Raw genomic sequence first — 21785 nt, 5'->3', positions numbered from 1 at the left:
AGCCCATCCTACCCACTATTGACATGATTACCGTCCCGAAGCTCCAAACAGTCCTTCCCTGCTCAAAAAATCTTCAATAGCTTCCATTTCCTGGGGACAAAACCCAGGCGCCCCCTCCCGGCATTAGGGCCCTTCCAGGTACTGTCACACCAAACTCCTGGGTTGAGCCCTCGCCTGTGCCTTCCTGCAAATAACTCCCATGCCACCAAAAGGAACTTCGCCCTGTACCTGAGACACACCTGTGCTTTCTCACCTGGGTGCTTATCCCATGAACTTCCTCCTCTTGCCTATCTGTGCATCCAAATCTCTCCTGTCCTGCACATCCAGCAGCCCCACGTCAAACACCGCCTCCTTGGGGAGTCATCCTCGCTGCCCCTGGCTTAAGCCGTGCCTCCCTGCATAGACTCCCCCAGCACTTTCCGTTGTGCCCACTGCACTTGAAACGACTGCCTGGGGAGGTCAAACCACAGAGTGTTGTATGTTTGTCTCTAAAGGAATGAGAAGATGCCAGTTGCTGTCTCTCTGGCGAGCACAAGAAGTCATGCTGGAGCCGGTCTTCCCTGCGTCTCCCTGGAACCTTGGGTGGCCCCCTCTTGCAAATGCCTGTGTGAAGGGAGCAGACCTCCCCCACCCTACAGGGATGGTGTCAGGGGACCTTCGGAGGGGGCTGGCAGAGGCTGCCCCTCCAGGTCCCCCCTCTACACAGAGCTGGTCTGAGAAACGTGATGGACAAGCTCATCCCAGGGCACAAGACCCCTGAGAGGACAGGTCCCCTCCTTCATTCGTCCTAGGATTGACATTATTAGAATGCCTTGGATAAAGTAGAAGTTTTCCCAAGAGTTGCTGGCACAGACACTGTGACGCCAAGAGGACCTCACCACAAGCTGGTAGCAGGGGAAGTGGAGCTGGAGATGTCTAGACTCATAATCCAGCTCCACATCAGCCCAGAAATGCACAGCCAAGCCTATGGCTCAGGCTGGAAGCCTCTGGGGCCCAACACCCACCGTGGGATGGGAAGGCTCTAGAAATAATGGCCAGAGTAATAAAGAACAGAAACCTCCTGAACCTACACGTGGGATCCCGCACAGCAGCCCCGTGGTGACAGTGGTCTAGGGTGTCCTCCAGGAGGCAGCATGAGTTCCTGTCCATGGTGCCACGGCCACAGTGGCAGGAAGTCTCTCTCTCTACTTGGCATCAGAAGTGGAGCTTATGCCTGGAGGGGGCTTCAGGTTCAGGGTCCTTAGACAGCTTGGGTCAGGGAGGAGGCAGAAGGGAGCCATGCCAGAGGCTCCTTCCTTAGGGAAGGAGGCACATGGGTGCTCAGGCCACCAACCGGAGAAAGAAGAAATGCAGCTGCACTTCTACTCAGAACAGTGGACAGGCTGCACCATGGCAAACTCAGCTCAGGCTGCCCGTTAAAGTCAGGGTGGGGCCCCGTCACATGCAATAAGGTCTTGGGGTCGTCAGTTTCCCCCATAGCATTTGCACTGCAGGAGGCACATTAAAAACTGGTTGGTTACTGGAAGGAGAGAAGGACAGAGGGACGGAGGGAGGGGCTGCAGGCCCAGAAGAGTCCAGAGGAGAGTCATAGCTTGCAGCTGGCCAGCTTCCTGCAGGGGTGGCCCGAGAGGCCCTGGAAGTAGAAGCAGCCTGAGAAGGCCACTTGGGACTAAGGTTCCCTGCAGCATGGTGGGGGCTAAGGCGAAAGCAGGTGCCGGCCCCCTGCCCCCCCCCTTCTTGTCCTCAGCCTCACGTGATTCTATCATCTGGGCGTTGACTTTTAAGGAAAAGAATACAGACATATCTTACTTGGCAAATTTTACAAAATACACTGAAAACAGCGGCAGAGGAAAACACTGTGGGCCCTCCACCCCGGCTCAGCACCCCGAGGCTTGTTCTTCCCCAGCATCCAGGCCGTGGCTCCCCCAGCAGGAGTCCTCCTGGCCCACCTGTTTGCCCAGACACCCCTCCCCACCCCAGCTGGAGGCGCCCAGTGACCCTGGCTACAGGCCTCATGGGCCAAGAGTCGAGCTGACCTGAAATGCGAAGACACCCTTGACCATCGCCTCCCCAAACACGAAGCTGGAACCGACATCAGTGTAGCTCAGGAAGATCTGAAAGCAAAACACAAAACAAAGTAAAAATCTGGAGGGAGACCAGGAAGCTGGGCCGGGTGAGCTGGGGGGACCTTGCTGGCCAGGGGAGCTGTCCAGCAGCCCGGGGGTCAGGGGAGAGGGACCGCTGGCTCCAGGGCGTCGCGGGGCCTGGGTACCACCTGGCGCCGCACTCTGTGAAAGCACACTCACGGGTGCTTGCTCCCCTGAGCATATGCTCCCCAAGAGATCTTTTTCCAGTCACTTCACAGGAACACTTGGGGATGGGACCTTGGGAACAGCCCTAAAGAGGCAGTGGAGGAGGCCTCTTTAGGAGGAACTCCCAAGCCAGACGCACCTGAGGGCTCTCCTAGGTGGTGGCTTGTGTGCCTGCTCACTTCCCTCTGACCAATGACCTATTCCGTCCCATCCCAGGCTGGTGGCCTCATGTCCCTGTGCGACCACCCTTTTGCCAGAGCTGATTTTAGGTCTTGAACTTGCATTGTGACTACAGGGACAAGTCAGTGCTCTTGTCCAGACTCTGTGTTCCCATCTATAAAATGACAGTCATGACCAGAGCAGCAATGCTGTCTTTTCCCCCACAACCCACATGCAAGTGCCCTTGGTGTGGGTCGGGGGTCAGGGGAGAGGGACTGCGGGCCTCCTGGGCATCACAGGGCCTGGGTACCATCTGTCACTGCACTCTGTGAAAGCACACTCACGAGTGCTTGCTCCTTTGAGCGTATGCTCCCCAAGAGATCTTTTTCTGGGGGCAGGAAGACGGCAGAGCCGTGGGCGTGACATGGGATTTCTCTGCTCCACCCTCAACTTCCCACCAGACAGCACATGGAAATTCCAGACAGTGAGACCCGGGTGAGTGGAGGACTAACCATGTGCCCTCGATAACTTCTATTTTAAGAAGTGACTCGTGACAGTTGCACAACAGTGTGAATGAACTTCATGACACTTAAAAATGGTGAATATTTTAAATTTTGTGCCATGTGTATTTACTACAATAAATGGAATAAAAAACATGACTTCAAGAAACTGAACATTATTTGTAAGCATGCATGTACACAAAGCAAATCATTTGTATTTTTTTTCTAGCACTTTTAACTATTATAAGTCCCATGTAACTTGTGACTGCCTAGGGCCACATGCCTTGTACCCGGGTATCCCAAGAAGCTTCCTGTCCTGAAATTCCCTTCCACATCATACCAGCCTCTGAAAGGACAGCTCCATCTGGGTAGGTGGTCCCAGGCCTGAGGGACATAGCAGCCACGCTGCTTGGCCCCCAGCTGCTCACCTGGTCTGGGACCCAGGGCACACCCACTGTTCTGGTCCCAATCCCCCTCTACGGCCTCACCTCTATTTTCTGGCAACTCATGACACCCTGGGCAGCTGGATCCTATGCACACACCTGGATCTGGTTGCCCATCCACTGGAATGCAATAAATCCTGGTTCTGTTCTGATGACAAAGAGTCCAAGCACAAACTGTAGTCCAAGGCCCCAGGACACAGCCCTCCAGGACACCTGCCACCGAATAGAAAGGTGCTGGCGAGCTCAGCTCGTTAGGGGACCCACAGGAAACTGCATGGGGTAAGGGCAGAGATCATGGTGCTACTGAGGGGAGGTGGGAGGTTTGGCCCATCTGGAGGAATGAGACTGGACCCAGCCAGAACTCTGGGCCTGTTGCCAATGGTCACAGCCCCCTGGAGTCGTAATAGGACACACACTAGCAGGAACAGGCCTGGGGCCGTGGGCAGTGGTGGGGTGAGGTCTCAGGACCCATGCAGGACACCAGCAGCCTCCAGCCTGCCATGGCACTGGGTCCTGGTCATCACTGGGTGGGCATTGTGGCCTCAGGCTCTGGCTTTAGTGTAACCTCCATCTGCCTGGCCCTTCCCCTGCCCACCTCCCCGGGCAGGGCTCCCGACTGCCCCAACCCCACTCACTCCCTTGGTGCCCACATTCCCAACAGAGGGTCACTGATCAGGGTCACTCTCAGGTGTGCATGAGGATCTCCAGGCTTGACTGGAGGCTGTGGGGAGATGTTAACCACACAGTGAAACAGGGAGGGACCCTGGCTTCAGGGGGTGGTGGCCCTGTCCAGGCCTGACAACTAAGTACTCACTGCATAGTGATGCTTTGAGCAGGCAAAGAGGAGACCGATGAACACGCAAATTCCTGCAAAGGACACTAGCTGCTCAGGTCGCTGGGACGTGTCCAGAATCAGCCACAGGATCAAGCCCAGGAAAGCAGCGAGGGCCAGACCCCTGAAGGAGAGAGACAGAAATCTACCACTCTCAGCATTTCCTCCACCTGCTTCCCACCCCCACAGTAGCACCCAGGTCCCCAGGGAAAGGGTACTTGGGGCTGGTGGGAGGAGAGTCATGTGACCTCACACAGACTACGTAGGCTTTCTGAGTTTAGTGCCCCCATTTGGGAAAATGAAGCCAAAGACCTGCATGTCTCCAGGCTGCCAAGAGGACTAAATGGGAGAATGTGCGTGCTCAGCTTTACACGGTGCCAAGAACACAGCTCCAGCAAGGGGCAGGAACTCCCACGGCTTTTGGTGATGCTCAGCCCAGCCTCTGACCTTGTCAGGGTGAAGTGGGGCCTGGGTGGCCCAGGACACAGCAGTTGGGACCGTGGGCTCCGATTCCCAGAGCAATAATGTCACTCTAGGCAGGTGAGCCAAGCGCCTGAGATTGAGGCCTGGAAGAAAGCTTCGAGGCCATGCTTCCCTCTCTGAGGCTGGAATTGGCTTATCCAGGAGGTTTGGGCATTGGGTGCTCGAGGTCTACCCCCAACCTGGTCATCAACTCATCCGGAACAACTGATGACAGCTAATGTTCACTGAAAATCTATCTATTACATGCCAGGAACTACACTGGATGCTGAGAGACATATGGTCACTGCCCTCACTATAGAAGCAAAGAAACTGAGGCACAGTGAGTTTCAATGACTTGCCCATGGCCATCTATTTGAACAGTAGCAGATCTGAGATTTTAACCCAGGCACCTGGGCAGCAAGCATATCCTCTTAACTAGCTCCATGCATGGCCAGCAGCTGGTAAGAGGCAGATCCAGGACCAGAGCTCACGTCTGGAGTTCACCACTTACTTCGGCCCGTGTCTCCAAGCACCTAACACCCCTGGTCCACGGGCACAGTTTCCACCTTGTCTCTGTACCACTCGCCTTACTGTTTCTCTTGACATTAACTCACTTCATAAACACTTAAGTGCAGGGACATCTAGCTGTCTTAGTCTGTAGAACCTGTAACTCTTAGTCTCAGGGTCATGAGTTCAAGCCCCACACTGGGTGTGGAAACTACTTAAAACAAAATAAAAATAACAAGCAAATACATGTTTTGGGCTGGGTTTTTGTTGTTGTCATTTGTTTTTAACAGCTTTGGAGAAGCACAATTGACATATAACAAATAGAATATGTTGAAATATACAATTTACAAAATTGAATAAAAAGAAGGGCATCTGGATGGCTCAGTCAATTGACATTCAACTCTTGATTTTGGCTCAGATCATTATCTCAGGGTTGTGAAATTGAGCCCCATGTTGGGCTCTGCACTGGGCATGGAGACTGCTTAAGATTCTCTCTCTCCCTCTCCCTCTGCTCCTCAACACCCCGCTTGCACACATGTGTACTCTCTCTCTCTCTCTAAAAAAAAAAAAAAAAAAAAAAAAAGCATATAATTTGATAAGTTTTAATGTATGTAGGCACCTTGAAACCATCGCTACAATTAAGAATTGAACTTATAGGGCAGCCCTGGTGGCACAGTGGTTTAGCACCACCTGCAGCCCAGGGTGTGATCCTGGAGACCCAGGATTGAGTCCCACATCAGGCTCTCTGCATGGAGCCTGCTTCTCCCTCTGCCTGTATCTCTGCCTCTCTGTGTATCTCTCATGAATAAATAAATAAAATATTTTTTTAAAAAAATAATTGAACTTATCATATCCATGGCTCCTCAGTAATTCCTGGCCTCCCTCCTTGTCCCCAGGCAACAACTGACCTGCTCTCTGTCACTAGATTAGTTTGCATTTTCTAGAATTTTATATAAATGAGATCATACCATACATATCCTTTATCTGACTTCTTTCACTCAGCATAACTATTTTTGAGATTCCTCCATGTTTTTGCACGTATCAGTAACTCATTTATTGCTGAACAGTATTCCCTTGCATGGATGCACAATTGGCTTATCCGTTTGCCTGCTGATGGACATTAAGGTTGTTTCCAGTGATGGCTATGACAGATAAAGCTGCTGTGAACATTGAAACATTCATATGCAAGTTTTTGTGTGGCTACACACTTTCATTTTCCTTGGGTCAATACTACCTGGGTAATACTTGGGTAAGTGGAATGGGTGGTCATATGGCAGGTCTAACTTTTTAGGAGACTGCCAAACTGTTTTCCAAAGTGACTGTACAATTTTACACTCCCACCAGCATTCCAGTTCCTCTACATCTTTGCCACACTTCATATGGTCAGTCTTTCAAATTCTAGTAATCTAATAGACATGCAGTAGTATTTGTTTGTGGTTTGCATTTCCCTAATAATTAATAATGTTGAGCATCTTTTCATGTGCTTATTCACCACTTGCATTTCTTCTTTAATGAAATGTCTGTTCACATCTTGAGCCCATTCTTCAATTGGGTTGTTTTTCTTATTATTGAGTTTTGAGAGAGCTTAATATACTTTGGATACAAGCTCTTTGTCAAATGTGTGATTTGTAAAACTTTTCTCATAGCCATGCCTTGTTTTTTTATTCTCTTAACCATGTCTTTTGAAGAGAAGTTCTTAAATCTGCTGAAATTCAATTTGTCCAATTTTTTAATGGATTTTGATTTTGGTTTTGTATCTAAGAAATTTACTTAACTCAAGGTCACAAAGATTTTCTCCTACATTTTCTTATAGACGTTTTATAGTTTTAGGCTTTCAATTTACATTTATGATCTATTTTCAGTTAATTTTCTATAGTGGAAAATTATATATAATTTTATAATTATAAATTATAATTTATAATTATAATTTATAACTATAATTATTTGAGGCATGAATTATTATATTGTTTCTCTTCTTCCTTTTGACAATGAATATACCATTGTTTTAACATAATATGTTGAGATGATTATTTCTCCATTGAATGGCTTTAGCACTCTTGTCAAAAGTCAATTGGAGATATATGTGTGTATGTGTTTTTATATATATATATAAATTCTGGGCTCTCTATTCAATTCTATTTATCTATTTGTCTTTTTTAATGCTGATACCATATTGTATTGATTACTATAGCTTCACAGTAAGTCTTAAAGACAGATAGTATAAATTAATCATTTGAATTTTAGAATCATCTCATCAGTTTATACCCCAAAAGTCTGCTATAATTTTGACTGAGCTATTGTAAGAATCAATAGATTGATTTGAGGAGAATTGATATATTGACAATACTGAGGCTTTTGATCCAGGAAACTGATTATTGTCCCACTATTTAAGTTTTAATTTCTCTCAGCAGTGTTTTTGCAAGTTTCAATGTACAAGTTTGCATATCTTTTGTCAGATTTTACTTTAAGTATTTTATGTTTCATGCTATTCTAAATGGCATTTACAATTTTAACTTATTACTGCTTATTCTTAGTATACTTAAATATATTTTTTGCCTGTTGATCTTGTATCCTGCAGCTTGTTAAACCCACTTATCAGTTCTATTAGCTTTTGGGGGCAGATTCCATAGGATTTTCTATGTAGACAATCATGTTGTCTGTGAATAAAGACAATTTGACTTCTTTTTCAACCTACATGTCTTTCATTTCTTTTTCTTACCTTATCACACAAGCTAGAACCTCTAGTACAATGTTGAATAAAAGTGGTGAGAGGGATATTCTTATATTCTTGATCTCAGTGGAAAATTATTCAGTTTTTCACAGTTCGGTATGACGTTAGCTGTAGATTTTGCTGTTGTTATTCCTACTCTGCTCAGAATTCTTATCAGGAATAAATGCTGAATTATGTCAAATGCTTTCTCTGAAGTCTATTGGCATGATCATATGTTTTCTTTTTAGTCTATTAATATGACCTATGACATTTTTAAAATATTAAACCAACTTTGGGTTCCTGGGATAAACCCCATTCACTCATATATTATCCCTTTTGTATACTATTGCACTTGGTTTTCTAATATTTTGTTAATAATTTTTACATCTTTATTCATGAAAGATACTGGTCTGTACACTTAATGTGATTATTGGTTCTGGAGGAAGGTTGTGTCTACCATCTTGTTATTTATTTTCTATTTGTCCCATCTGTTCTTCATTCCTCTTTTCCTATTTTTCTACCTTCTTTCAGACTACTTAAAAATGATTCTCCTTTATCTCTTACCTTTTTTTAAACTTGTTAGCTACAACACCCTTTCATGTTATTTTAGTAGTTGCTTTAGCATTTATAATATACATCTTTAACTTATCACAATCTACCTTTAAGTGATATTATACTACTTTATGTTCAGTATAAAAACTTTACAGCAATATAATTTCATTTCTTCCCTCCCAACTCTTGTTCTTCACTTCTACATATAAATTCCACAATATAATGTTATTCTTGTTTTATATATGGATTACCTTTGAAAGAGATTTAAATAAAAATAGTCATTATATTTACCCATTCAATGCTCTTTACTCTTTTGTATAGATCTAGATTTCCCCCTCATATCAGTTTTTTTCTGGTTGAAGATTTTCCTTCAACATTTCTTGTAGTGCAGGTCTGCTTTTTATGTCTGGAAACTTCTTCCAGCTTTTGTATATCTAAAATAGTCCTGTTTCACCTTTTTGGAAGGATGTTTCACTGGTAAAGAACTCTAGATTTACACACTTTTGTTTTTATTGTTCCATTGCCTTTTCATTTGTATTGTTTTTAAGAAGAAATCTGCTGTCATCTGTATCTTTGTTCCTCTGCATAGGTTTTCTTCTCTAGTTGTTTTTAGAATTTTCTGTTTTATCACCAGTTTTAAGCAATTTGGTTATGATGTATTTTGGTGTGGTTTTCTTCTTGTTTCTTGTACTGGAGGTCTGTGGAGTTTCTTTGGATTTATAATTTGCAACAAATTTGGTGTTTTTTGGACATAAGTTCTTCAAGTATGTTTTTCTTCCCTCTTTCTCTTCTGGAGACTTCAGGTACATATACCAACTTACAGTTTAGCCATGATTAATTGACATTCTGTTTGACTCAAGTTTTTTTTTCAAGATTTGCTATGCAGAGTCTGAGGAGGTTTTATTCTATGGTTAGTTTTTCCCTACTATTGACCCAAGATCTTTAGTACTCTAAATAATGCCCTGTGAAGTTATGAAGTTTCCACTCTGTTGAGAATAACACTATTTCTGGTCCCATGTAGTTTCCAGGCACCGTTCCCTCTAATCCTTTCAGACTGGTCTTTCCTATGCTTTGGATGGTTTTCTCATTTACATTCACTGATCAAAACTCAATTACATAGTGAAAGAGGACCCTCTGTGAATTTCTGGAGTTTTCTCTCTCTGCCAACATTTTCTCTCATACTCTGCATTGTGAATGCTCACCACTTTGGCTTCCCTGCTTTCCAGCTCTATATTCTCAAGCTAGGAAATCCACTGGCCCACGTTGGCTCCCTTCCCCTGCACTGCAGCCTGGAAACTCTCTCAATGTGGTATGGGGGATGGCAACCATAGGGCCCATCTCCTTTGTTTCCTGTTTCTCCAGGATCACTGTCTTCTGGTACCTGACATCAAATATTTTAAGAGCTATTGTTTCAAAAATTTATTCCAGTTCTTTTAGTTGTTTCAGGTGGTCTCTGTTACCCCATCTTGACTGGAAGCCAATATCAAATAATGTATTTTTTAAATCGAGACAAAATTCACTACCATACATTTGCCCATTTAAAGTATAGAGTGTAATGATCCTCAGTATATTCACAGATGTGTGTGACCATCACTATAATCAATTTTAGAATATCTTGCCAGTCCAAAGAATAACCTAGCACCTCTAGCCATCACCCCCAGTCTTGCCATCTTCTCCCCTCAATCTTAGTTAATCACTAATCTACTGTCTCTATAGATTTGCCAATTTGGACATTTCATATAAATGGTTCTTTGTGGCCGGTTTCTTTCACTTAGCATAATGTTTTCTTTTTTTTTTTTTTCATTTTAAACAAGAAGTTTATGAATACCTAAACAACAAGACACTTGACTTGAAGGGAAAACTATCTAGGATTCATCTATTTTAGAGTAATTTATCCCTCCTTAAAGACAGATTGCCCTACATGTAATAGCTACGTACAAAAAAGCATAATGTTTTCAAACTTTGTTATTATTGTAATATGTAGCTTTCCTTTTTGTGGCCAAATAGGATTCCATTATATGGATACAAATATTTGAGTTATTCTCTTATCAGTTCATGGACACTTGGGTTGTTTCCACTTTTTGGCTATTATAAATAATGTTACTATGAACATTTGTGTACAAGTTTTTGAATGGACATATGTTTTCCTTTCTCTTAAGTATAATTTTTTTAATTTAATTTTATTTATTTATGATAGGCACACAGTGAGAGAGAGAGAGAGGCAGAGACATAGGCAGAGGGAGAAGCAGGCTCCATGCACCGGGAGCCTGATGTGGGATTCGATCCCGAGTCTCCAGGATCGCGCCCTGGGCCAAAGGCAGGCGCCAAACCACTGCGCCACCCAGGGATCCCTCTCTTAAGTATATATACTTCAGAGTGGAATTGCTATGTATGGTAACACCAGTTACTATGTAGTAACTCCATGTATAGTATTTTGAGGAACCGTTTTCTTTTTAAAGACTTATGAGAGAGAAAGAGAACACAAGGGGGGTGAGAGGGAAAGGGCAGAGGGAGAATAAGACTCTCTGCTGAGCAGGAAGCCTGATGTGGAGCTCGATCCCAGGACCCCAGGATCATGACCTGAGCTGAAGGCAGCCATGTAACTGAGCCACCTAGGCCCCCCGGAACTAACTTTTCTAAAGCAACTGCACCATTGCACATTTCTACCCACAGTGGATGAGCGCTTCAAGTCTTCCACATCTGAGCCAAGTCTTGTTATCATCTATCTTTTTTGCTATTATCCCTGTAAATGTGAAGTAGTATCTCATGTGGTTTCAATTTGCATTTTTATGATGCTAATGATGTTAAGCATGTTTTCATGTACTTACTGGCTATTCATATATCTTTGGAGAAATGTCTATTCAAACCCTTTTCCCATTCTTCAATTGAGTTGTCTTTTAATTGTTAAGTTGTAATTCTAGAAGCAAGTCCTTTATCAAAATAAATAAATATTTTCTCCCATTCTGTGGGTTTTCTTTTTACTTTCTTGATGGTGTCCTTTGAATCAAAAAAGTTTGCTTTTCATAAAGTCTAATTAAGCTGCATATATTTTTAAAGGAAACTTTGTATCAATACCTCAAAGGAAAGCCAGTATCAATGATTTGTCACAAATAGATTATTGTAAAAATAAATCCTTTTACAAATCTATTTAATTCTTTTTCTACTATTTAAGTGACACACTTTTGTGGTTTTTTTTTTTTTTTTTTTTTTTTAGTTTCTTAGCTGCTCCAGGGATTACAACGTGCATTTTATCATATCACAATCTACTTAGACTACTAATCTACTTAATACTGTGCTGGTTTAATAAAAGTCTAGCTGCAAAAAAAAACTATTTATAAATTTAATTACAAATTATAAATTTTTGGGCAGCCCCAGTGGCCCAGCAGTTTAGCGATGACTTCAGCCCAGAGTGTGATCCTGGAGACCTGGGATCGAGTCCCACGTCGGGCTCCCTACATGGAGCCTGCTTCTCCCTCTGACTATGTCTCTGCCTCTCTCTCTCTCTGTGTCTCTCATGAATAAATAAATAAAATCTAAAAAAAAAAAAGGCCCTGCCTTTCAAAAAAATTATAAATGTTTAAATCTTACTCAAAGTTTATGTAATTTTAAATTTTTTATTCAATGTATTTAAAATTATAAATTATAATTATGAATAATTATTCATTATATATTTATTTATAAATAAAATGAAAACAAGGTGCTCACACATAGGCCTGCTCAAATCATTTTGTGTGGTACCTCCCTAGCTCAGTCACTGGATATCCTTGAGCATCAGTTTCTTTATCAACAAAACGGAGTCCTGAAATAGACTGGGGGTCTTCAGAACTTTTTTAAGGCACAGAAACCTTTTTTTTCCCCTCAGCTAATTGTTTATTTTCATTTTAATTTTTTGCAAACCTCAGTTTATAAAACAGATACAATAGAGCTTCCTGGTTGAAATGGAGATTTGGGGCAGGGTTTCTGATGCTCCCCCTCCAATCCTTCTCTCCTGCCCTATGGCACCTCCAAGGTTTCCAGACCTCTAAGGAAGCCAGTTTGAAAACCAGGGAATCACAAACTGTTGTCCAGAATCACAAACTGTTGTCCAGGAACACAGCTGGCTGCATGAGAATCCCCTAGGGACTACCTAAATGCATGGACACCTGGCTCCCAATATAGCCTGCTGACTGAGTGCAGGGGTGGTTTGTCCCCTGTAACTGTCTGTCTCTCATACCCCAGGTGATCTTATAGGAGGCACTGACACAGGTCCTCCCTGTCTGAATGGGCTGGAACCTCTGAGCTCAGGAAACTGTGGAGTCCTGTTCTCAGATCATAGACACCTCCTATCACTGGGGCAGAGAACCAGAGATAGCTGCGGCCATCCAAGCCACCTGCCCTGGGGTTCCCAAGAGGCAAGCAGAGGGGAGTGGGTTCCACAGCCCAGGAACCCCCTGGTGGGACAGGGACAGAGGCCTTCTTCACCCAAGCCTGGTGGTGACCCTGGAGCTGACTCAGAGGCCTCCTCCGATGGCCTCCCCACCCTGCCTGGGGCTGTAAGTTCACTCACCTCTCAACCCAGAAGCGCAGGCGGCAGTGCCCCAGGGCCTTGACACACCTCAGCAGTCGGGGCCCTAGCAGCCTCTTCAGCAGGCCATGGGCCAGGAAGGTAAGGACCACACAGGTAAGGACAAAGAGCGCCAGGGCCCTCTGGAAATCCAGGAGGCTGGCAGTCAGCAGGAAGGCAGCGAACACTGGGAGTGGGTGGGAATGAAACACAGGAAGGGGGTCACTGACAATGACAGGGGCTGCCTCCCTGGCCTCCAGCTCCACCTTGTCCCATCCAAAGCACAGAGGATAGGACTGTTACTCAACCTCTCTGAGCCTCAACTTCTTCCTCTGGAGCTGGGGACAGTCATCCCTACTGTGCTGGAGGGTCATTCTGGCATAACAAGGAAGGTGTGCGGAGGGGCTTTGCACATCGTGGATGCACTGACCAGCTGTGAGGGATGAGGGTGTGGAGGAGGGGGCCAGACAACGGGAGTCTCTGAGCATTGGCACAGGGCCTACTATGTCCCAGACGGCACAAGGTTCTATGGCGGGTGGAGGTGGACAGATCAGTCACTCCAGGGAGGAGTTCACTCTTGTGTGCAGGAACCTACTCTGAAAATACGGACCATTCTCTCCCTAGAATCTCTTTCTCCCCTCCTCCTCCTCTCCTCTTCGAGCAGCTGAGCCAATCTGTGTTCTGCCTCAAGAAAGGAATATGACCATGGATAGCAGAGGGGGAAATGTCTCTCCCTGACTCGTGAACTTCAGAAGCCAGGGCCCTTGAAGGATGGAAAGGACTTACAGCTTTTCCACTGGGTAAAAATGTGGGCTGTGACACTGAACAAGTGAAAGTCCTACCCTACCCCTCTGCTGTCAGACTAGTTAGAGGATACTCATTGGAGGACAGACTAGTTAAAGGACAGACTAACTGGAGGACAGACTAGCTGAAAGACACGGGTGGGTTCCTGGGAGCAGAGGAGACTGGCCCCGGGAGGCAGCAAGGTTTCAGAGACAGGAGCACCTGGGCACTTTGGGCAGGCAGAGCCACAGGAAGTTTCTGAGGTTCTACACACCAAAGCAGGCACCGAGGTGACAGGAGTGATCTCTGTGAGTATCTGGGAAGAGGATGGGGGAAGGAGAGCAGAATGAGGGGCCTCCACGGTGACCTGCCAGGATGGAGAACGGTGGCACTCGCAGAAGTGGGCAGGTGGGTACACTGCTGAGAATGGGGAGTGGACACGCCCCCTTGGGGACACTGGGAAAAACGGTGATGGGATGTTCTCTATTGACAGAAACTCAGTCCCTATCACTCTTGGGCTGACGAAATTGAAAAAGGATATGAGTGGAGTTCTATGAAATCAAGCTACCTTTATCTCCCACATAAGTCTCAGGGCTGGTGTCCCAGGGGCATGCAGGGTGGCTCTGCAGGGCAGGGACCATGACACAGGCACAGGGCGCAGGAGGGGTGCTGTGCGGGAGGGGTGCTGTGCTCAGCACCTCTCAGCCCCAGCGGGGTTATTGCTTGGACCACCCACAGCTGGGTCTGTGCTGATCCCCATCTAGAGATGAGGCACCTGAGGCCAGCGAAGCATGATGACTCACAATGGGAGGAAATTGAGCTAAAATCCCTACCCACATCTGTCTCTCCTGGGGGCCGTGACTCAGGAGGTACTGGCACACGGTGCAGGAGAGGAGGCAGTGTGGACACGTCCCCCAGATGGGGCATGGAGAAATGTGTCTTGGGAATGATTTGTGTTCTTTGAGGATCTGTCCACCCCTCTGGTGACCGGACTTGTCTTTTCCTTTTGGGCACCTGCCACTCTCAACCCATATGGTCCTGCAGTATCCGACCCACTTTAGCAGTGATAGGCACATGACCCAATCAAAGACCTCCCGCAACTTGGCCAGAAATATGGGTCTTCTTCTGAGACTGGGGACACCAAGGCCCTGGTCAGTGGCCAGGGTGATCTTTGCACCCTCGGAGAAAGGCCAAGTAAGGTGAGCACACCATTGCTCAGGCACAAAATGCTGAGAATGTGGGCTTTATTTCTCTACTGTGCCTACTCCCAGAAGCACATGAGGGGTCTCCCCATAGGAGACATGAAAGGAAAAGTTAACAAAGAGCTGAAGGAGGGGTGCCCGGGTGGCTCAGTCAGTTAAGCATCTGCCTTTGGCTCAGGTCATGATCCTACCATCCTGGGATCGAGCCCTATGTTGGACTCCCTGTTGAGCAGGGAGCCTGCTTCTCCCTCTGCCTGCTTGTGCTATCAAATAAATAATATATTTTTTAAAAGAGCTGAAGGAAAGCAAGATCATGCAAACATGGAGAAAATGGAGATTGGCCATTATAAAGGATAACTCACTGACATGGATGATTTACACCATGACAAAGTTGGAGATAGGATGAGATAGGTAATTTTCATGATCTATTGCAATCATTTCTTTTTGTTTTTAAGATTTATTTGAGAGAGAGAGAAAGTGGGCAAGATGGGGAGAGGGAGAATCTCAAGTGGACTCTGCATTGAGTGCTGAGTAGGACACGGGGCTCAATCTCACGACCCTGAGATCATGACCAGAGCTGAAACCAAGACTGAGCCGCCCAGGTGCTCCTACTTCAATCACTTCTTCAGGAGAAATGGGTCTGAGTCTGAGTGAGGGTGGAAGCACGGGGGCACGGAGAAGGCCCGGGCTCAGAACCTGCCAAAGGACTACTTCAGTGTCTCAGGCATCTCTAGAAGGAAGCAGCTCCGAGGGCCGTGAACCAGCCCGTTTCAGCAGACCACCCGCTTCTTTCACTTTCCACAGAGACCGGGGCCATTGCCATCATGGCGCTCACCGTCCTCTCCCTGCCTGGCCCCCTGCGGGGCAGGGTACTCTGCAGCCACAGCCACACCCCCCTCATCCCTCCCTCTCCTACCTGCAGGACAAGAGGACCCACCCCTCCACCTGTCCCTTTGCCCCCCTTTCTCTGGCTTCCTCTGCCTCATCTTTCTCCTCCTTTCCGTAACCCCCACGCCCTACCTCAGCTCACAAACACGGCCCAAGTGCTCCTGTCAGCAGCACACCCCTTCCTTGACACTGTCACACCCTCCTGGTTAATATTCCCACCTGTCCTCATAAAAATCCCTCCAAAGAGCTGTCTACACTTGCTGTCTATACTGCCTCACCTCCCATTCAGTCCAATCCAGCCCCCCACCCCCAGGCCCTAGTGGTGTTTGTCACTAAATCCCCTGTTCCACGGTTCCCCTCACTGCAGAGATGCTATTACCTCTCTTGAACCCCCTGCTCCCCCAATCTCCCGCCCCTGCCCCCATCTCCATGCCTCCTTGGGTTCACTCTGCCGCTTCCTCTGCCAGCACCCTCTGTGCAGCTGGTCCCAGGCCGGCAGGATGACAAGGAGATGTGAATGCCCTGAGACACGGATGGCTGGGGTGGAGGTGGCTGGGGGGAGGGGGCGGCACGCTGGGGTGGGAACAGCTGTCTCCCAGGTGGGGCTGGGCCCCCGGCTCACCGGTAGAGAGCAGGCCTGTGCAGATCCATTGAAACAGCTGTGCGTGCTCCCTGCAGAAGCGTCTGGTGGCCCTCAGGGCTGGCTGCAGGCTCCTCCTGCGGAGAGTACCAGCCTGGTCCATGAGTGGCCCCAGATTCCCACTGTCAACATGTCAGGTAGAAGCCATTCAGGTGCATCCCCAGGAAAATGGAGACATGGGGCAAGCCCGGCACTGGCCCTGACACCACAGGGCTGGGCAACCCCAAGCCAGAGCAGGCTAAGTGGCTCGGGCCCGCCAGGCCTGGAGCAGCACCACCGCCCTCCTGATACTTCTGTTCTCGGGCCTGGGAAGCAGTTAATTGAGCCGATAAGGAGGAGCCTGTGCCTGCACAGAGCGCCAACCCTGCCCCCCCCCCCAATCCACCTCCACCTGTCTGCGGAGCCAGGTGCAGAGGCTCCCAGCTCTGCATGCTTCCCCGGGGCGAGACTCACCCACCGAGCCAGCAGCCCCTCCCGGCTTGTGGACAGCCTGCCCCACGCCCACAGCACCCCCCTTCCCGCCCCAGCAGATGCCACTTCTCACCCGGCCGTCGGGCCACGTGCCTATCCCTGGAGGAGAAGCTGACACCAGGACAGCCTCGGGGGCCCCATGGGCTCAGCACGTAGGAGGTCCTCACTGGGCGCAGATCCAGCCACCGGCTGTTTTAGGGCGCCCCTCCCTTCGAGGTCCCCCCTCCCGCTTTCCATGGGAGGCATTCTTCCCCAACCTCCCACCCAAGGCGGACAGATGGACTCCCTTGCCTCCATCAGCCCTACTCTTCATGCTCTCGCGGCTCAGGATCTGGCCGGTGGGGCCCCGGTGAGCCCAGCCGTCAAGAGACCAAGTTCTAGGCTCATACTTGCTGCCTGTGTGACCAGGGCCTCTCTTCCTCTGGGGGCTTCAGCCTCCCCGTGGGAAATGAGGGGACCACCGCAGTCCAGGGGTTTTCAAACTCAGCCTTGAGGTTCCCTGGGGTGCCCCCAGAGACTGAAAGGGGTAGAAGGCAGATGGGGAAGTTGAGGGAGGGTCAGGCTTGTTCAATCAGAACAGCCCCACAGTAAATACTGCGGTTCCTGAGGGATTTCGTTTTGGCCACTTCAGAGCAGGTGGGAACCCTTGGCCTGGCTCAGCCCCAGGGTAACACCCAACAGTGCCCATTTGTGAGCTAAAGCATATCTGCTCCTTTCTTCCACAAGAGAGGCCCCTACCCCTTGTCAGGAGGCCCGGTTCCCTGTCCCTGCTCCCCATAGTGGCCTCCTCCCCAGGCCAACCCTCGTCCCTGCTGGAGACCACCTACCATCCGGAGAAGGGCTCTGGGCTGGCCTCGTTCCGGCTGTCCCCACCCTCTTCGGGGCCTGAGTCATGGCCAGGGATCCGGCCTTCCTCCTATAGCCACCAGAGAGTGACCAGAATGTGAGTGGAGAGAGACCCCAGCTGCCAGCTGTGTGCACAGGCAGTAACTAGAGGACAACTTAATTACATTCTGCAAAGCACACCTGGAATGCCCACTGTGTGCGGGACTCAGTGCTAGACGCATCCTGCCCTCGGGGAGCTCATGGTCTGTGGGTGGAAGAGACACTGAGCCTCCGCTGTGACTGTTTGGGGGAGCTCGTTGTATGGCTCCAGGACACCACTTGCCCTCCATCTGTCCGTGGAGTTGTGTTTCAGTGGCTGAGGGATGGTTGTTCTTGCAGATGACAGTGTGAAAGGCACACCCCGGGGTTGGGCAGTGAGGTGAAGGGGCAGGGGGCCTTGTCAGGGGAGGTTGGGAGGGCAAAGGATGTCATATCAGGCTCCAAAGTTCTGATTGCTGGGTGTCTACTTGGCCATCCCAGAGCAAGGACAGGATGGCCAGCTCCTTAAAGGCTGAGACTTCCCCAGAGATCCGCCCCCATCCACCTCCAATCACTCCCTCTCTCCTTGTTTTTCAGATCTCGGCCTTTCTGACTAGGGGAGGCTATCGTGGCTCATCATAGGTACCCAACACATGGTTAAGGAGTGAAATAAAGGGGCTGCTCTGCATTGAGGAGGCCAACATGTTGGGGAGTTTCCTAATTTTTCAAGCAAAGGGATAGGGAGGGTGCAGGAAGATGGTGAACGAAGGGCCCTCCCCCCAGAGGGCCAAAATGGGGAACTGACCAGGCTTTCCAAGAGCTCAACCCCCTTGTTCTCCAGACCATTGGCCACAAATGTGAGAGAGATGGACTCTCTTCGTCTGGGTGCGTCGTCCTCCATGTGCTGCACCTTCCGGCTGAAAGACAGAGTCAGAGCCCAAAGCTGAAAGCAGAAGGTGAGGCAGGACCCAGGCGAGGGGCCCAGAGAGGGCTAGAAGCGGGGAGCAGACCCTGGCGCAGCTTTCGTCATTCCAGGACTCAACCCTCCTTGTGCCTTGGGGCCACGGAGGAAGGTGCCACTTCCTGCACTCACTTCTGAATTTGTGGGACACAAGTCCCTGCAAATCTGGGAGGCCAGCAGGAACAGGGCAAATTCTACCCACCTCAGAGGGAGGGCAAGAGAGGGAATTATGTACAGCATGTGTATGTGTCTCATAGAGGCATTTTTCTGAAAAGAGGCTCTAGCTTTCATCATTCCCATAGCAGGTTAAAGCCATTGCTACTAAGTGATACCTTCACTGTGTTATAATTTCCCAACTCTGAAAGAGGGAAAAACAATATCCCAAAGACTCTTCAGTCCCTGGATCCAACTAGACCTGAAGCCAGTCTTGCCCCTGGACTTTTCAATTCTGAGAACCAATATAGTCCTTTTTTTGCTAAAGTTCATAGGCCTAGCTCATCTGAATAAGAGCCCTAAGACCCCATCTCTCCCCACTCCTGTTACTTCTCTGCTTCTTTCCCTTGGGGAGCACCCTACTCTATCCAGACTTGGCCTGGCTAAGCTCACATGTTCAGCGGCAGATACACGTGTGCACATGGGAGCAAGGAGACGTGTAGCAGTGCACACACGGGCAGAGCCCAGGAATACCTAGCTACCTGTGCGCACACACACACACAACTGCACAGAGAGAGGCGGGACCCCCTCTTACTCACATCTTTGTGGTGAACGAGTTACTCTCGGGGATGGACAGAAGCGCGTTGTTTCCACGGGGACCGAATGAATTCAACCTGCTTGCACTTTGGCCTGTCTTCTCTTTTTAGTGCAAATTCCTGGGCAGAGTCCAGAGCCCGAGTAGGCTGGGCTTCCCCCCTCCAGCTCCGTCCAGTGCCCCTTCTAGAGTCCAGGACCACAGCTGGCACAGGGACCCCAATTCCTCTCAAGGAAAACAGGGCCAGTGGGCTCCTGCCTTAGAATGGGCTTTCCTCCTCCAAGAAGCCCTCCTCTCTCTTCTCCCCTGCTCCTACACTGGCCCACCTCTTCCAGGAAGCCCATCTTTACTATTCTTACCCTATGTTACCCCCACCCCGGCCTCGCCCTGGAGGCTCCCCAGGCTCTAGGATCATTTTGCATCTTACCAGCCTCCCTGCCTCATGGAATCAGTGATTATGACAGCAACCTGTTTTCCCCGCGCTGGAAGGTAAGGAAAGCAGAGTAGCTGTCATGAACCGCCACGGCCTTTCAAGTCTAAGCCTCGATAAAGTCAGAACAACAGAATAAAATCACCAGGTCTGCCTCCCTCCCTTCCTTCTCACCTCTCTTTCTTTCTCTCTTTCTTTTCTTTTTTCTTTCTTCCATTTATCTTTTTATTTCAAGGTTTTGTTTAAATTCCACTTAGTTAACATACCGTGTAATAGGGGTTTTTTTATTATTTTTTTAACTGACACCTAAGCAACTGTGTGCAAAGTCAAGGGACAAATACTTGAGAGTTTCAGTCCTCCAACTAAACATTAAACTATTCTGACAGGGTGGACAACTCTTTAATAATTAATCACACGTGCTCAGGACAAAACCCCGAATGATGCATAAACATTTCTTGGGAACACAGGCTGTGGGATTACCTGCGTACACTGGTTGTTCCAGAAGTTTGGAGAGGTTGATGGATGGAGAGTGGGGGTGCCCTTCGCCCTTGAAAACTTTTTTTTTGTCCATACCTCTGATTACGAAAGCGTTACACCTGCTTCCTGAAACATTGTGTACAGATACACAGAACACTGCGAGTTAAAAACCCCTCTGGGGGATCCCTGGGTGGCTCAGTGGTTTCCCACCCGCCTTTGGCCCAGGGTGCAATCCTGGAGTTCCGGGATCTAGTTCCGCATCAAGCTCCCGGCATGGAGCCTGCTTCTCCCTCTGCCTGTGTCTCTGCCTCTCTCTCTATGTCTATCATAAATAAAAAAAAAATAAATAAATCTGTAAAAAAAAAAAAAAAAAAAACCCTCTGGACGGCGCCCCCGGGAGTCAAGCACTGAGTTTGCGGACTGTTCCACAGACTTTTCCTTTATGTTACACGTTTTACAAAGGAGGCTCGTGCTACACCAGCTTTTTTGCAATCTGGGGCAGAGATCCGCACCCTGCACCGCTCACTCTGCCGGGACCCTGTGCTTCCTTGATCGTAAACTCAACGTCGGTCCGTGGTGTCACCTGGCTTATCCTAAGGGATGGCCCACCTCTGTGGGCAGCCCCCTCCTCCACCCAGGGGTGGGCTTGGAGCCGTCCTGGCAGAGGGCCTTGTCAAGCCGCAGTGAGGTTGCACCTGCTTCTCTGCTTTTGCTCGCTCCTAGTCTCTTCCCCTCCCCCTCTGCCTCCCCCTTTCCCCTCCCTCCTTGCCTTTCCCCTCCTCTCTTGGTTTCTTTGGTGCCAAGAGGGAAGCGGTGGGGGAGTGGGGGGGAACAGCACACCCAGCAGCAGCCAAGTTTGCTTCAGAACATTCCCTATGTTGCACCGGAAGCCCTTGATGTTTTTGTGTGCCCTGATCTAAGAAATGGGTTTCATAGGCTGCATATCATGGTTTAAACACTGAGCTAGAGCTTAAAGGTCTAGATTCAGTTCTGACTCTGCAAGTTAACTTGTTTCTTTCAAGTTGACAAGGTGGGTAATAGTATCTACCCCGTCAATAAATATTTGTGAGGGATTCAATGAACTAAAGCAGGTGAAATGTTTGGCAGAGAGCATGGCACAGCCAGGCTGGCAGGTGTCACCACTGTCACAGGGCCCATCTTGGGGATATCTTGATACTGCTCTCCTCTGAGTTTTTCCCCTGCTGCTCCCCTCAAGGAGAGACCCCAGATCCCCTCAAGTGATCCTGGATCCCAGAAGCCAAATCAAATGCTTGGTGGAATTTGACTGAGAGCCACAGGAT

The 21785-nt window shown here is 48.4% G+C and overlaps 1 protein-coding gene across 5 annotated transcripts in view; it reads right to left on the bottom strand.

Annotated features, from left to right (window-relative positions):
• The window catches only part of SLC28A1 (solute carrier family 28 member 1), a 59070-nt gene extending 39009 nt beyond the window's left edge, over window positions 1–20061 (bottom strand). For 2 of the 5 annotated variants that reach the window (XM_072737359.1, XM_072737358.1), the window contains exons 1-8: window positions 20005–20034; window positions 19582–19698; window positions 18674–18785; window positions 16516–16610; window positions 13024–13207; window positions 4229–4370; window positions 3514–3627; window positions 2037–2114 (exon numbers count right to left, since the gene is read on the bottom strand). In XM_072737359.1, the coding sequence (XP_072593460.1) occupies window positions 2037–2114; window positions 3514–3627; window positions 4229–4370; window positions 13024–13207; window positions 16516–16610; window positions 18674–18714 (654 nt within the window). In that variant the 5' untranslated portion in view covers window positions 18715–18785; window positions 19582–19698; window positions 20005–20034. Of the gene's footprint in view, window positions 1–2036; window positions 2115–3513; window positions 3628–4228; window positions 4371–13023; window positions 13208–16515; window positions 16611–17831; window positions 17921–18673; window positions 18786–19581; window positions 19803–20004 lie in introns of all 5 variants that reach the window. The other 3 variants (XM_026000552.2, XM_072737357.1, XM_026000568.2) reach the window with 3 other exon arrangements.
• Window positions 20062–21785: the final 1724 nt, after the last annotated feature.

This window comes from Vulpes vulpes, chromosome 14 (assembly GCF_048418805.1).
Source record: "Vulpes vulpes isolate BD-2025 chromosome 14, VulVul3, whole genome shotgun sequence".
In the NCBI taxonomy this organism is placed as follows: Eukaryota; Metazoa; Chordata; class Mammalia; order Carnivora; family Canidae; genus Vulpes; species Vulpes vulpes.
The sequence above is the reverse complement of the archived record's forward strand: the minus strand, read 5'-3'. Positions and strand labels throughout refer to the sequence as shown.